The following is a 14,755-nucleotide window of genomic DNA, read 5'->3' on the forward strand; positions in this document are numbered from 1 at the left end:
ATATTCTGAAGACATTTAATATATTTTATATCAAAATTATCATGGGCTAGGATAAATGTTAAAAGTTCAACTGATGACAATTTTGTCTCACCATATACTGGAGATATAAGTATTGTATTCTCTCTATTGAGTTCATTTGTCACACTAACACCTTCAGGTCCCACAGTTGTTTTTGTAGCCCTTATATTTTGCATGGCTTTTGTTTATATAGTTTTGTTTATAATTTTTTTTTTTTTTTTTTTTATTTCCCTTTTATATACGACGCAAATATACACTATAGTACAGTTTAGAGAAGAGTCACGACCAAGTTATCACTATTGTTCTTCTTGGCCGCCATATTGGCTCTTCAGCTCTCGGTTATTGTAAGCAACACAAACTTCAATTATCCTCTATCGATCCTTCACAGGACGCCAGATTCGTTTTGATATTTATCACATTTTAGTTCATATGTAAAACTCTATACATTGTTTCAGATGATATATTTGAATGCTAAGCTAACAATATTCTAGAGATTCTATTTATGTATTGTTTAATGGTCGAGAGCGAGACATTAAGTAATATATTGTAACAACATGAGGACCGTAGGCCCGAATGTTTTTACAATATATTACGCAATGTCGTAAGCTCGAGACCATTAAACATCTTAAAATACTGACACCCCGCACGAGCTTTTACGTCACACTAGTCCAATATCTCACTGGTATGAATAAAGTACTATTGGCAAGTTGCCCGTACGATTATTTGAAATAATGGTACGCCAACATCAAAGGGTGACGTCACATCTGTATTTTAAATAGAGTTAATCTTTAATAATCCATACAAGTTGAGTGTTTACTCTGGTGGTTTTTAATACAATATGTATTTATTAAAGAAATGAATGGAGGATCGTGCTATGAATATATTGACACTGTTTCTCTTAAATTGTGATTCTTAGGAAATCTGTGTAATATTCATTTATCCACGCTTGGTGTATGAATATACCTCTTTTTCTGAACCCAATTTGTTAATGTTTTTGTATTCGCAGATTCTTAATTTTCTAATCTTGGTCTGGATGGGACAAAGAACCGAGGCGTGTACGTTGTAATTCGATAAAGAGTAGGCAGAAACGCAAAGCTTCCATTTACAGTACGTTAAAGATCCCTCGTTGAAAGACAGTCGAAATCATCTATAGTTCGTATTAAGGGAACATTAAATTCTTTCTTCTGACGTAAACAACCAACTCCCCAACCCCTTTCCGAAATAATTAATATTTCATCAGTTCAATAAAATTAACAACAAAAGGACAAAATTGTGTTGTTGTTATTGGTTAACGTCCGCTACCACCAACGGTGATATCGCAGACTAAGACCTAGGTTAATTGTGGAGCCATGTTCATAGATTGTGCGGGGTGGGGTTGGATGGCCGAATGGTTAGCGCGCACGCGTTGTATCATAAGGTCTGCCATTGAGTCAACTGGCGTGGTTTCGATTACCCCATTGTACATGACAAGGGGTAGGGTCGCCTGTCCAATCTCGCGAGCAAGCGAATTATTGAAATCAAATTACACCATATGTTAGTCACGAAAGGAACTAGTTTGTGTCGAGTGGACGTTAAACTCCCTCTCTCTCTTTCTCTCTCTCTCTCTCTCAAATAATTACTTATAAAGATAAACGTTATAGTAGAGGAGGCCTACTTGTAATACGATATAAAATAATTACGTATAAAAGGCACATAAAATGTTTTTGCAAACTGTTTAAGTTGATGTTACGGTTATTTATATGACAACGTCTATGTCAAATAACTTAAAGGGGCATTCTTGTGAATGTATAACGGTGGTTAAGTGGGTAAGTCTGCCGGTCGTGGGTTCAATCCCGGTGTTGGCCGAGAAAGTTCATCGGGGCAGGACTACGGGTCTGACAAGGACAGCTGTCTAGTCATTCGGAGGTGATAAAACATGGCGGTCCCGTGTACCCATTGACGTGCACGTAAAATATCCTCGATTTCATTTCCTGAATGTATATATAGGGTAGTTATTTTTAATAAACGTATGATCATTCTGTTCTTTATGGATTCTTTTGGAGCTTAAACTGTTACAATAATATGCATATCGTCAGTGCAGGTGCATAAAATGTTAGAATGTTTACAGTAATAAGCATATCGTCAGTGAAGGTGCATAAACTATTAAAATGTTTACCGTAATATGCATATCGTCAGTGCGGGTGCATAAACTGTTAAAATGTTTACAGTAATATGCATATCGTGAGTGCAGGTGCATAAAATATTAGAATGTTTACGATATCATTAATGTATTCAATCAGTTCAATCATCTACGACAAATTACACTAGCTCGCCACTTTAAATTCATGTCTTTCTATTCAAACAAAGCTCATTAAATATTATAATTATATATATGGTAAGTCATCGTCAAAGTAACTTATATAAATGTAATTGTCCATACAGATTTCCATTTCCTTTTGGAAATGAAATGAAATGAAATGGAGTTTAACGTCCTATTGTTCTGCTCCGACTGGGCTAATGAAGACGGGCTTACGCCATACAGTGTGCTATGAGGAAGATGTTGTCCGGAGAGTGGTGCTAAGGCCAACTCTTATATCAAATTCCTACTGCGCCAATGTGCACTGACCCTTTCTTTACTCAGATTTCTATGAAAAATGTTTACAACTAACTACATCCGTCTATGATACTTTCTGCTTTCTGCATACTATTTATATGTTTCAACTAGTCCGTACTGTCATTGATATATACACTGTATACGGATGTGTGCGTGTGAAATAGCGTTATTTAACGTCTGCTTCCACCGAGGTGATATCGCTGACTCCACCTTAAATACAGTGTCATATGAGTTCGAGGATACGCATGGCTAAGCAATGTTTTGACTTTATCTAACGTCACTTTGCTTCATAACAGTGCTGTGGTTGAATTGTTCGTGTTTCAGATTGACGTTAACCACATAGAGTTTTTGACTATATCCGTGTTCAAACTGCATACAGTATTGTGGTTCATTTGCACTGAGTTTAGACAGTGTCACATCCAATTTGGAAAAGAAACACCGACAGTTAAGATGAAATTTGATGAAATTATAGAGATTTTGGGAGAATTTGGACCCTACCAGAAACGGCTATATTATTTAGTATGTCTTCCGGCCATATCTTGTGCCTTGCAAATGTTGGTAACGGTTTTTACTCTGTCCATTCCAGACCACAGGTAGGCAGGAGAGAGAGAGAGAGGGAGAGAGAGAGAGAGAGAGAGAGAGAGAGAGCTAATCCTATATTGCATCTTCATGCCATGGGTTGGATACAAAACATGGATACAAAACATGGTATTAAAAAGGGCTGATCTTTTTCCATTACTGATTGTCAACGCTCTAAACGATTTTAAAATACTTAATTCGGTCCCCTGTCAAGTGTTGCTCGGATCATAATTCTCCTTTAGCAAAATTAATCAAGTCAAACGACCCCCTTTAAAGGGCGGATGGCTATATTTTATGGAACCTTGAAATGGAACCTTTAAATGATTTTAAAAGCATATATTAATGTAATATGAATGTATGAAAGGTCTTTTATATTCAATTTTATATAAATATTGTAATATCTAATCAATTATATTTAGTGAAATACGTGAACAGTTCAAATATTGTAATTTCTAATCAATTACGTTCGATGAAATACGTAAACAGTTCAAATATTGTAACTTCTAATTAATTACGTTCGATGAAATACGTGAACGGTTTATATTGTTTGTGAATCAGCCTTTACGAATTACTTCCACATTGTGTTGTATATGTTTTTATTTGTTCATCACAAAATGGCACCCGAAACCATACGGTACACAACTCGTGTACTGATTAATAAACTGTTAATTGTGTCTTTAATATTTGATAATAGGATTCTATTGTTTCACGGCAAGATAACAACATCAATATTATCTTGCTATCTCTAACATAAAAAAAAACCAAAATGCTAGCCACAAAATGACAAACATTGGCGTGACACTTACCGGTAAAATGTCAAACCTTCAAAATAACACACATTATACTCGCGTAAGAAACCTGACATTAACTGTATTTTGTTGACGTTATACTTAGCCCCGATGAAATTGCACACGGTCCCACCTAAGAAACATATATGAACTCGTACTTTGTTGACGCGATACTTAATCCCGGCGAAAATACAAAAATTGAATAATTACATGATATCAACTGTATTTTGTTGACGCCTTGCTTAACCCCGGTGACAACCCATATCCTCATGTCAGAAACATATATTGGCAAGTGCACGGGAACTGCGCTACACGTAAATCAAAATCGACAAGTGAAATCTATGGATAAAACAAACTGTACAGACATTTTAAGAAATAAACCACTAGACCCCCCCCCCCCACAACCCCCACAAGACAACTATATAGACAATGCAAGAAATAATAAAATATTTTTTTTTCAAAGTTTTCAACCAAGATCTGCGTCCGTACACTTACTAATCTTGCTCGAGGGTCGACGCCCTTCAACAAAATGGACATAGCACTTAATGGCATGTTCTTTTGACAATTCAATGCATTAATATTAAATGCAAGGGTGACTGCACCATACACAAACACAATATACAGAAATCACAAACAACAAATGAACATATCAGATCAATTGAGATCACAATTCAAAGTACCTTGCAGTATATAATTGTATTGTTGTCATCTTAAATTGCACCCATTATTTCTGATATGATGTTTACCTTGGTTTTTTAAAAAAGAAGTAGAGCATTTTAACACGAAGAAAGATATCGTTAACGTCTGGGGACAAATTGATAATGAAATGAAATGGGGTTTAACGTTTTACAGTTCTGCTCCGACTGGGCGGATGAAGACGTCCATAAGACATACAATGTGCCATGAGGGACAGTTTGCCCGGACAGCGACACTACGGCCTACTCTTATATCGAATTCCAACTGCCAATGTACCAATGTATCCTTTACCTGCTCGCCAATATGTAAACGAGATCTCGGTTGTTTCTTGTTCCATCTGAACGACTATAGGTTGTCCAGTGTCAGGGACTCTGACCTGTACCACAGACGAGTAGGGGCCACTGACGAGTGGGAGCCACGTCGGAAAATCGCCATGAATTTTCTAGGCCAAGGCAAATTAATAATGATGACGGTGTTCAATGTCTTATGGATTTTAAGGGGATATTGTGCAATATAGAAATAAAAAAACTTGGGTTTTGACGTCATGTATACATTTTGTAACAACTGATGGACGCCATGCACCGGCTATCAGAGACATTCTACCCAGAAAGCAGTGGGAGGAACCGCCCGAGTTACAATCCTGATATATTTTTCAGCTTGTGATCTCAAGCCCGCTTGCTACACGATGACCATATCCTAGACGTTATTAAATATCAGCCATGTCAAGCCATCTAGAGAATAAATTATATACGTATATACATACATATATAATTCACAACGGCGACAATATAGATGTCACCATTTAAGGTCACCATTTTGATATATTTGTTAAACATAAGGCCTCAAGATAGCTATTTTGTTTTGATATTATTAAATTTCTGAGAATCTTTAATATATTTGGTGTATTATGTGTATTCACAATATATTTGGTATATTATTCATGGCGGTGATGAAACGGATGCGACAAATCAGTCCTCGGGATACGTCACCATTCAAGGTCACTATTTTATTGTCGTTGCGAAACACCAACCAACAGGGAAAATATTTTTTAAAGTTATAAATTATAGATACAAAACATTTCTGAGAATTAATGAACCAACGGAAATGAAATGAAATGAAATAGGGTTAAACGTCCTATTGTTCTGCTACAACTGGGTTAATGAAGACGCCATACAGTATACTACCTGTATTATACACAAATACATCAGGACCAACGCGTTTTAATACTGACCCTTTGCTTTTGGGTCTAAAGTTGATAAATGAAATCGGGGTTAACGTCCCACTGCTATGTGCCGACTGGACTAATGAAGACGGGTAAAGTTGATAAGATAATGTTGTACCTTTAAATAACTGAATTATTGTCTTGTCTCTTCCTTTCGTTTCATCAATAAGCCACCCCACCGATTTACCAGCTGTGTGATTTGATGATATATCGGGACAGTAATCGTATTCAAAATAATCTTTGTGTCTTTTAACCAAATCAGAAAAGCAACAAAACACTGATGTGAAAATGCCATTTGAATAAAAATGACGGTCATTTATTTAATAACAAAATTAGAATGATATGACGTTTTAAGTGAAATTAGAATGATATGGCGTTATAAGTGAAATTAGAATGATATGAGTGAAATTAGAATGATATGACGTTATAAGTGAAATTAGAATGAAATTAGAATGATATGACGTTATAAGTGAAATTAGAATGATATGACGTTTTAAGTGAAATTAGAATGATATTATGTTTTAAGTGAAATTCGGATGATATGACGTTTTAAGTGAAATTAGAATGATATGACGTTATAAGTGAAATTAGAATATGACGTAGAATGATATGACGTTATTAGTAAAATTCGAATGATATGACGTTATTAGTAAAATTAGAATGATATGACGTTTTAAGTGAAATTAGAATGATATGACGTTATAAGTGAAATCCGAATGATATGACGTTATAAGTGAAATTCGAATGATATGACGTAGAATGATATGATGTTATTAGTAAAATTAGAATGATATGACGTTTTAAGTGAAATTACAATGATATGACGTTTTAAGCGAAATTAGAATGGTATGACGTTTTAAGTGAAATTAGAATGATATGAAGTTATAAGTGAATAATGACGTTATGAGTGAAATTCCAAAATTAGTGAAATATATGCAAAACATTATGGAAAATAATACTATGTGGAGATGTTTTTTTGAGTCAGCAAACTGATCATCACTTCAGAAGTGGCTTTATCAAAATATGTCGACTGCTAGGCAGGAAGAATCGCCGAAAAATTGGCACCATGAGCAGAGGACCATGAGAAGAAATGATGGCAATAAATGTATCCGATTACGAGTTATAGTACTGGATAATCGAACAAATAATACTATATATCAAAATATACATATCCATCAAAAATTTGCTTCAAATCACTCGCTTTAACCTACGAAACATGTGCTTGCGCAGTGGGGTCTCGCCGAATTGCTTCTAGTGACGAAAATTCACAATTGTCGTGCACTGAATATAAAACCATTTAGACAGATAAGCATACAATGTCTTGTACACATTGCCGTAACCATGGATACCTAACCAACGCGACGGTAGAACACCCTATTGGTTTCATACATAAAATCTATTATATTTACTGCTCATTAGAAGTTTTGAAACTTTTTTTCAGGTGCCATCTGTCGGATCCATACAATGATACGTCATACCAACCACGTGACCTATTACATCAGTTATACGTCAATCATTCTATACCACGTGATAGTGATGGTAAATGGTCATCATGTAAAAGATATGACGTCAACCTAACGAAAGTTACGACACGCACTGTAATAGATGTAAATGCTACACGGACAAGTTGTGACAGATGGGTTTACGATACGTCAACGTTTGAAGATACGTTTATTACAGAGGTAAAAAAAATGTCGTTTTGAGGAGTTCGCTTCCTCCTCTTCCCCCAGTCCACCATCCCTCCCCTAACATTTCCATCTTTCTGTCACCTAATCATTTTACAATCGTCGAGAAATATAACACTTACGTGTATATCAAGAAAGTAAATCAACTTAGCTATAGGTATGGCAGTGTATGATTTTTCTTGCTGGAATAAATACCACTTCTCATATGGCGAGTTCATATATTCCGCTAGAACATTTGATACTACTTTTCAACTAGCGCGCTCACATCTAACAACCCGTAGTTTACTAAGATTACTTTTCTTTCAATATTACTTATTTTGCTCAGATTATTTTAAAAATCCATCCACATCTATATTGTACTTATATTCGTTTTATTTTCTTTAAAAAATCAGAAGCCACACTATTGTGCCATGATAAAACATTTCAATTTAGAAGCCATTAATAGCTGATTAAATTATGATTAGTTTCTTTTCCACAGCAAAATATGATCTGTGACGATGCTTCATTCCGTGCCCATGCCAACATGATCAATATGGCTGGATTACTGGTTGGTGCTTTTGGATTTGGAATTCTGTCTGATGTGTAAGTGAGATGTTGTTATTCAAACTGTTTCAGTGACATTAAACAAAGAGGTCAATCAAAAGATTTTAGAGAATATTATAAGTGACTTCGGGGGTGTTGGCTATATCTTAATATCATTTACAGGTGATGACATAGTTTTCAGTTCATCATATCTTTCTTGGGACTTTCTTGGAGATTCAACTTTGAACACAACATTAACAATCCCTCCAATGGCAATGAGAAACTTTAAGTCATTGAACTGACTGATGTATAACCGAAAGTTAAAGGCTCAATACCACTCTTGTTGTAACTGAATAATGTGTCACAATCTTAATTCTAGTCAACAAATTGTACTATTTTACAGCAATCCAATTAATTGATGATACAAATTTCATCTTAACACACCTAATTTAAAAAATTGGAAAAATTCAACTAATTGATTTGAAAAGCCTAACCTAAACCTTTTCAAATGTGACTTGGATTTTCGAAACCTCTGAACAAGTCAAATAGGATGTAATGGATAATTTACACAACAGGTAGGACACTTAAACATCGAATACATAGAATAAGGCTATTATTTATTTTCTGGAGCTGACAAGCCAGCAACAGTGTTATTGTCCCTTTAACTAAACCATACGTTAATGCAATACAGGATAATATCCAGACAGATGTTTGAACATACCATACCTCTCGTACATAAGCCAGTTACTTCAATGATAGACCTTATGATACAAAGCACACGTGCTAACCATTCTAAGAACATGGCTCCAAAATTAACCTAGGTATTAGTCTGCGATATAACCGTTGGTGGTAGCGGACGTTACACAATAACAACAACACAATTACAATACTGTTTATAGTACAAATGATATTAAAGTGTGGAACAGGGCCAGTGCCCCTTTTGGTGAAAACAACCAAACTACCACTGCGATTCCTGTTATTTCACACTGTGACGTATTCACTGCTAGCTATGTGACACCTCGTGCACTCTAAAACCGGAAGTGCCATAAAACTTTCACTTTACTTTTCTTTTAATTGGAGTTGCTTAATTCACGAGCTAGAATTTGCGGCAGTTAAATTTTCAAAATTTTCTCTCGACGGTTCCAACTCCGTGAATTTTAAATGATATATTGATTGGACAGTAGTCTGTAACCCGGAATTTTTTCGGGCATTCCAGGTTCTTACCCACTAACACTCATCGAGCCCTACCCTGAATTTTAACCTCGTGACAGCCCTTGTGTAGCCGCAAACCGCAAAACACTGAAAAACGACAGTTACAAATATATATAAATATGTAGATGCTCTTTTTTTTCAGAATTGGAAGAAAGTTTGGTATGTTGGCATCTGTATCATTACATATTGTTGGGTCGATAGCAACAGCCTTCTCGCCTAATTTTACCGTCTTTGTCATCTGTCGGTTCTTCACTGGTGCTTCAAATGCTGGTGCCTTTATGTCAGCTTTTGTACTGGGTAAAACAAATTTAATTTAATTAAGAAATTAACTATACTGTACGAAGTATAGTTTTACTATTTACGGCGCATCATTCACAAAACAAAAAGTGTTTAGATATTACTTTGCAAAATGAAATGGGGTTTAACAATATATTTCTGTTATATGTACCTGCTGGGGAAATGAAGACTGACATTCGCCATACCGCGCACTATGAGGGTAATTCGCACAAACAATGTCATTTTTGTTTACTTTCGGATTTCAACTCTTAAAGAGTCTTTAACGTTAAGTACAAGTTACTATGTGGCCGGTATTCCTGTAACACGTACAATGTGTAACCAAGCTGCAAAATCCTGGTTAATAGCCGAGCCACCACGACACTGTCGCTTTGAAATACAAACATACGCATTTAAAATGAAAATTTTAAAAGATGAAAAAAGATAGACGATAATATACTATGAATCGACGCGTGCTCAACGAGCCATGGTGACCCCGTCGCTTTACAAAACAATCATACGCCTTTGAAATGAAAACTTTAAAATATGAAAATAAAATAGGATATAAAAAAAACGTAGACTGGGGAATAGAGTCATTAAAAACTGATAAAAATAAATTGAGTCTCAAAATGTAATTTAAAAAGAAAAAAGAAACACCGTATCGCTTTGTCTAGTAAAAAATGACAACTTATGTCATTACAAGGGGGGATTAAAAAGAAAACGCGAGTCACTGTGTGAACCCAGTCATACGCATCGGTTGACAAAGCAGTATCCATCAGATAAAGAACTTTCAAATGAATAATACCACAAATTTCACTGTTAGACCAAGATACCCGTGAGAACATGGGTAATGTTGTATTGTGAAATGAATGGATTGCATAACACCTGCAGAAATAGGCCCCTATTCTTGTTTGAACGTACTGCGGTGAGCTTTTAATATAAAGTAGTCATGTCTGCGCATTTTCATTAAAGCAGTAGGAGTTGTCACCTCCTGGGGACAGAGAAACCCGCCCCGACGCCCACCACAACCATACACACTCTGGGCCTATTTCACTTATTTTGCTGAAAAGACAGGCATACGCAATACAGTGTGATTCGAGGGAAATTTTGCCCGGACAGCGGCACTACGACCGACTCTTATATCGAATTCCAACAGCCAAGGGATCTTTTACGTGCATGCCAATGTGTACACGGGACCTCGGTTTTTCGTCCGATCCGAACGACCAGACAGATGTCCTTGTCAGACCCTCAGCCCTGCATCACTGACAAGGGGAACACCTGACCTTTAAGCTAGCGAGCCAGCGTCTTACCCACTCAGCCACCGTGATTCCCCCAAGTAAGAAACAAGACATTACAATGTATTATACCTGTACAGAAGAAATGTTATAATTAAGAGCGGAATGTGAATCAGAAAAGGTGGGGTACATCATTATTTTTAAGGCCTATTATAGTCCATAGCCCAGAAGAAATTCTGATCACGCCCACTTATTCCTACTCACTCTGCTGCTGCGCCACTGCATGCAAGCGTATTAGAGGTACGCGTAGTCCTGAAATCATCTGATACGTGTTAAATTACAACTGTTTTTCAACTGCTCTTCACCCAACACCCAACCCGACTAGGATAGAGGTTAGTCTGTGTTGAGTGGGCCTTATTAGCTATTCTTTTTAATAAAAATATATTTTCTAGGATTGGAACTGGTAGGACCATCTAAAAGAAAATTTGCTGGAATAGTTATGGAGTTCTTTTGGTGTATTGGATTGTTTATTCTGGCTATCACGGCCTTTTTTATACGAGATTGGAGTACTCTACAGCTGGCTATATCAGTTCCATCTGTTCTCTTGTTGGCCATATTTTGGTGAGTGTCGCATATTGTTTTAGAATTCTACGTAAAAATCATTTCAAATCCAACTTATTATTGAAATCCTAAATATCAGCACAAATAGTGACCTGAGTTACATGTCATAACACTTGATATCTTGCAAACAAATTCACCTTCCATAACATCAAAAGGATAGCCATTGTAATAGCATGGACACAGATGATCCATAACACTTTTCAAAACCTCAAAATATAGTAATCATTGTAATAGCATGGACACAGATGATCCAATAACACTTTTTAAACATGAAAATGGTGTTCATTGTAATAACATGGAAACGGACGATCCATTAAAATAATCGTATCGGGTTGATTTAGTTAACAAGTATGGTCGCCTGACTCACCAGATGGGTTGTCTCCGGGTACTCTACAAACAGAAGTCCCTCTCTCCTTCCCTCAACTGAAATAATTGTAAAAAACACATTTTATTTGCAGGTTTATCCCAGAATCTCCCAGGTGGCTAGTCGCACACGATAAGACGGAGAAAGCTGAAAAGATTCTTCGTAAAGCTGCGGAAGTGAATAAAGTGGAACTTCCGGTTAAATTGTTTGATAAAGATACTCAAGATTCTGGACCGCAGGCTAAAGTTTATGAAATGTTTACATCCCCAGTTTTACTTATTAGATCTTTAATCATCTTCTTTAACTGGTAAGATACACGTTCAAATTGACTTTGCTAGTCTTATCTTCTTAAACTCGTAAGATACTCTGCTACAAGTAGGAGCTTCTCTTAACTTTGATGGCTTTAACCTACGTTATCTCCTTCAACTCCTAAGAGGGTTTCTCTAATGCTGATGATACAGAAAATACAGAGAGTCGGATTACACGTGTTATAATAATAATAATAATAATAATATCAGTTTTTAAAATGTATTTTAAACGGGGCGACGTCTTTGAAGATCTGTTTCGTTTTAAGGTAAACTGCCAGTAGCCAGCCATCAATGACTTAAACGCTTCATTTAATTTTTTCAGGATGGTTGTGAGCATGGTGTACTATGGTTTAGGATTAAATGTTGGTAATCTAGGTGGCGACATCTACGTCAATTTTACCATCGCCAATATCGTAGAAACTGCTGCGTACATTCTGTGTTTGATTCTGCTGGATAGATGGGGTAGAAAAGCTCTACATTGTACGAGTATGTTACTAGGTGGAATAGCCTGTATATTAACAATATTCCCCGTTTTATACCTTGATAAATGTAAGTATTGAATAGCCTGTATATTAAAAATATTCCCCGTTTTATACCTAGATAAATGTAAGTATTGAATAACCTGTATATTAACAATATTCCCCGTTATATACCTTGATAAATGTAAGTATTGATTTTTGTCCAATTTAATTTCGTGACATTTAATTTATTTGACATGACTGTTGATCGTAACATCAATTAGAGATTGCAAGAACAATACAAATGAAAATCAATGGCTTTATTTTCGATACAGTTTAATATGACTCAGTTTAATATGACTGTTTGTAACATTTTCTTTTGCGTGTGTCTAGGTGTGGTGGGGGCGTAGGTTTCGATTCTCAAAAAACAGAAAATTATATTAGTGTGGCTTTATCTATCAATTAGTTTGATTCAACTGGGCTTTATTTTACCATTACAGCATATGAGTGGATCACAATAACTTTATCGATGGTTGGGAAGCTTGGTGCATCGGCTGCTTTCGCCATTATTTACGTCTTTGCCGCAGAACTGTTCCCTACCATAACCCGAAACTCCGCAATGGGATTTAGTTCCTTCTGTGCTCGTGTTGGTGGAATGATATCACCGTATATCGCGGATTTGGTAAGTCATAAGGAGCTGGACCGCTCTGATTTAAATAAACTCTTGTATGGTCAAAAATCTGTAAGATTTTCTAAATATTGATAGGAAGTTCTTCTGTTTAAATTTTTGGCTTCGACTGTCGACAGTGCAGCACAGACTCAGCTATATCGCACAATGACTTTATTTTATGTTCACTAAACAGATGAACACCCAACAGCTGTACATGCATGACAAGGGCAAGGTTCGCCTTTATAACCGGATGGGTTTTCTCAATTTACCAGTGGTGTATCTTCCTTTAATGTCGAACTTACACAGGTGGTAATCTGCCGTGAGTCAGTTTCTGATCTGTGGGTGTATTAATAATATTTCAGGGAACTAAAGTTAAGGGTGGTATTGGAACTGCTCTACCACTAATGTATATAATATTTCAGGGTACTATAGTTAAGGGTGATACCATTGTTGTATATACTATTTCAGGGAACTCTTGTTAAGGGTGATATTGGTACTGCTCTACCACTGTTGGTATTTGGTGGAGCTTCTGTAGCTGCTGGTCTCTTATCTCTTTTACTACCAGAAACATTGAACCAGACTTTACCAGAGACTATTGAAGATGCTAAACAATTTGGAAGGTAGGAATAGATGGAATATCACTCATCTTAAAGGGATACCATTCAAGAATAAATGACAAATGCCCAACTAGAGATTGTGTTTGTTTAATTTCTTACTGACATATTTACACCTGTGACAAATTTGCATTGTTTTTGATTCAACCTCTGGGATTACACTAATGACTTCATTGAACCTACAGTTCATCTATCTGAAAAAAACCCACATTCCAGCCCATTATCGAATTCCTGGCTTTCTGGTTACTGATACCAAGATATCCTGGCTGCCCCGCTAGGAAGAAATCTATTTATATCATATTCCACATAGTTTTAAGGAACAGCGTCTAGTCGCTCGGACGGTATGCTAAAGCGTGAACGTTAAAGAACCCTTGGCTGGAATTCAAAATAAATTGTAGCGCCTGTGGCTGTCTTCATTAGCCCGGTTGGTGTAGAAAAATCTAACCCCATTTCATTTCTGTTTTCAGGAAAAACAAAAAGTCGAAATATCATATGAACACAACTGAAGAAGAACCTAGAGGAGGAAAATATGAACTGAAAGAGAAGTTTTAGTTCTTGCTCAGAACATTTTAACAGATGTTTTAGACCTTGAACAGAACATTTTATCTATTTTTATTATTTATTTGATAGTTCAAAATATCCATATATTATGTTTATATATTTCTAACTGTTTTTATATTTCAAAGATTTTTTTTTAATAAAATACTCTTCCTTATTTAAAAATAAAATGTTAAATGGTGTTTATTTACGTTACCTATGGATATATGATCTGTATTGTTTTCATTAACATCATAGCAGCTTTGTACGTGTAGCGGGGTGGTGGTGGTGGTGTGTGTGGGGGGATAGGGGGTTTGCCAGTTAGCACCAATCAGCCCGCATTATTCTAAAATGGCTGAA

The 14,755-nt window shown here is 36.1% G+C and overlaps 1 protein-coding gene across 2 annotated transcripts; it reads left to right on the plus strand.

The window, feature by feature from the left end:
* The first annotated feature begins 2,765 nt into the window (after positions 1 to 2,765).
* On the plus strand, positions 2,766 to 14,516 carry LOC130010624 (organic cation transporter protein-like). 2 transcript variants are annotated; one of them, XM_056098350.1, is made up of 10 exons: positions 2,766 to 3,204; positions 7,338 to 7,578; positions 8,060 to 8,163; positions 9,458 to 9,612; positions 11,276 to 11,444; positions 11,903 to 12,115; positions 12,439 to 12,665; positions 13,075 to 13,256; positions 13,713 to 13,864; positions 14,326 to 14,516. In XM_056098350.1, exons 1-10 carry the CDS (start codon positions 3,062 to 3,064, stop codon positions 14,408 to 14,410), a joined length of 1,671 nt encoding a protein of 556 aa, XP_055954325.1. In that variant the 5' UTR covers positions 2,766 to 3,061; the 3' UTR covers positions 14,411 to 14,516. The 2 variants fall into 2 exon arrangements, with proteins under 2 accessions (XP_055954325.1, XP_055954326.1); XM_056098351.1 differs by having other exon boundaries at positions 2,766 to 3,165.
* The last annotated feature ends 239 nt before the right edge of the window (positions 14,517 to 14,755 follow it).

The sequence above is a fragment of the Patella vulgata genome, chromosome 2, assembly GCF_932274485.2.
Source record: "Patella vulgata chromosome 2, xgPatVulg1.2, whole genome shotgun sequence".
NCBI lineage: Eukaryota > Metazoa > Mollusca > Gastropoda > Patellidae > Patella > Patella vulgata.

Bases quoted from the DNA above. Each gene is read 5' to 3' on its own strand.
- LOC130010624 (XM_056098350.1), top strand. From the start codon at position 3,062: ATGAAATTTGATGAAATTATAGAGATTTTGGGAGAATTTGGACCCTAC. The intron at 3,205-7,337 runs GTAGGCAGGAGA...ACTTTTTTTCAG, and splicing joins CTGTCCATTCCAGACCACAG to GTGCCATCTGTCGGATCCAT. The intron at 12,116-12,438 runs GTAAGATACACG...TAATTTTTTCAG, and splicing joins TTAATCATCTTCTTTAACTG to GATGGTTGTGAGCATGGTGT.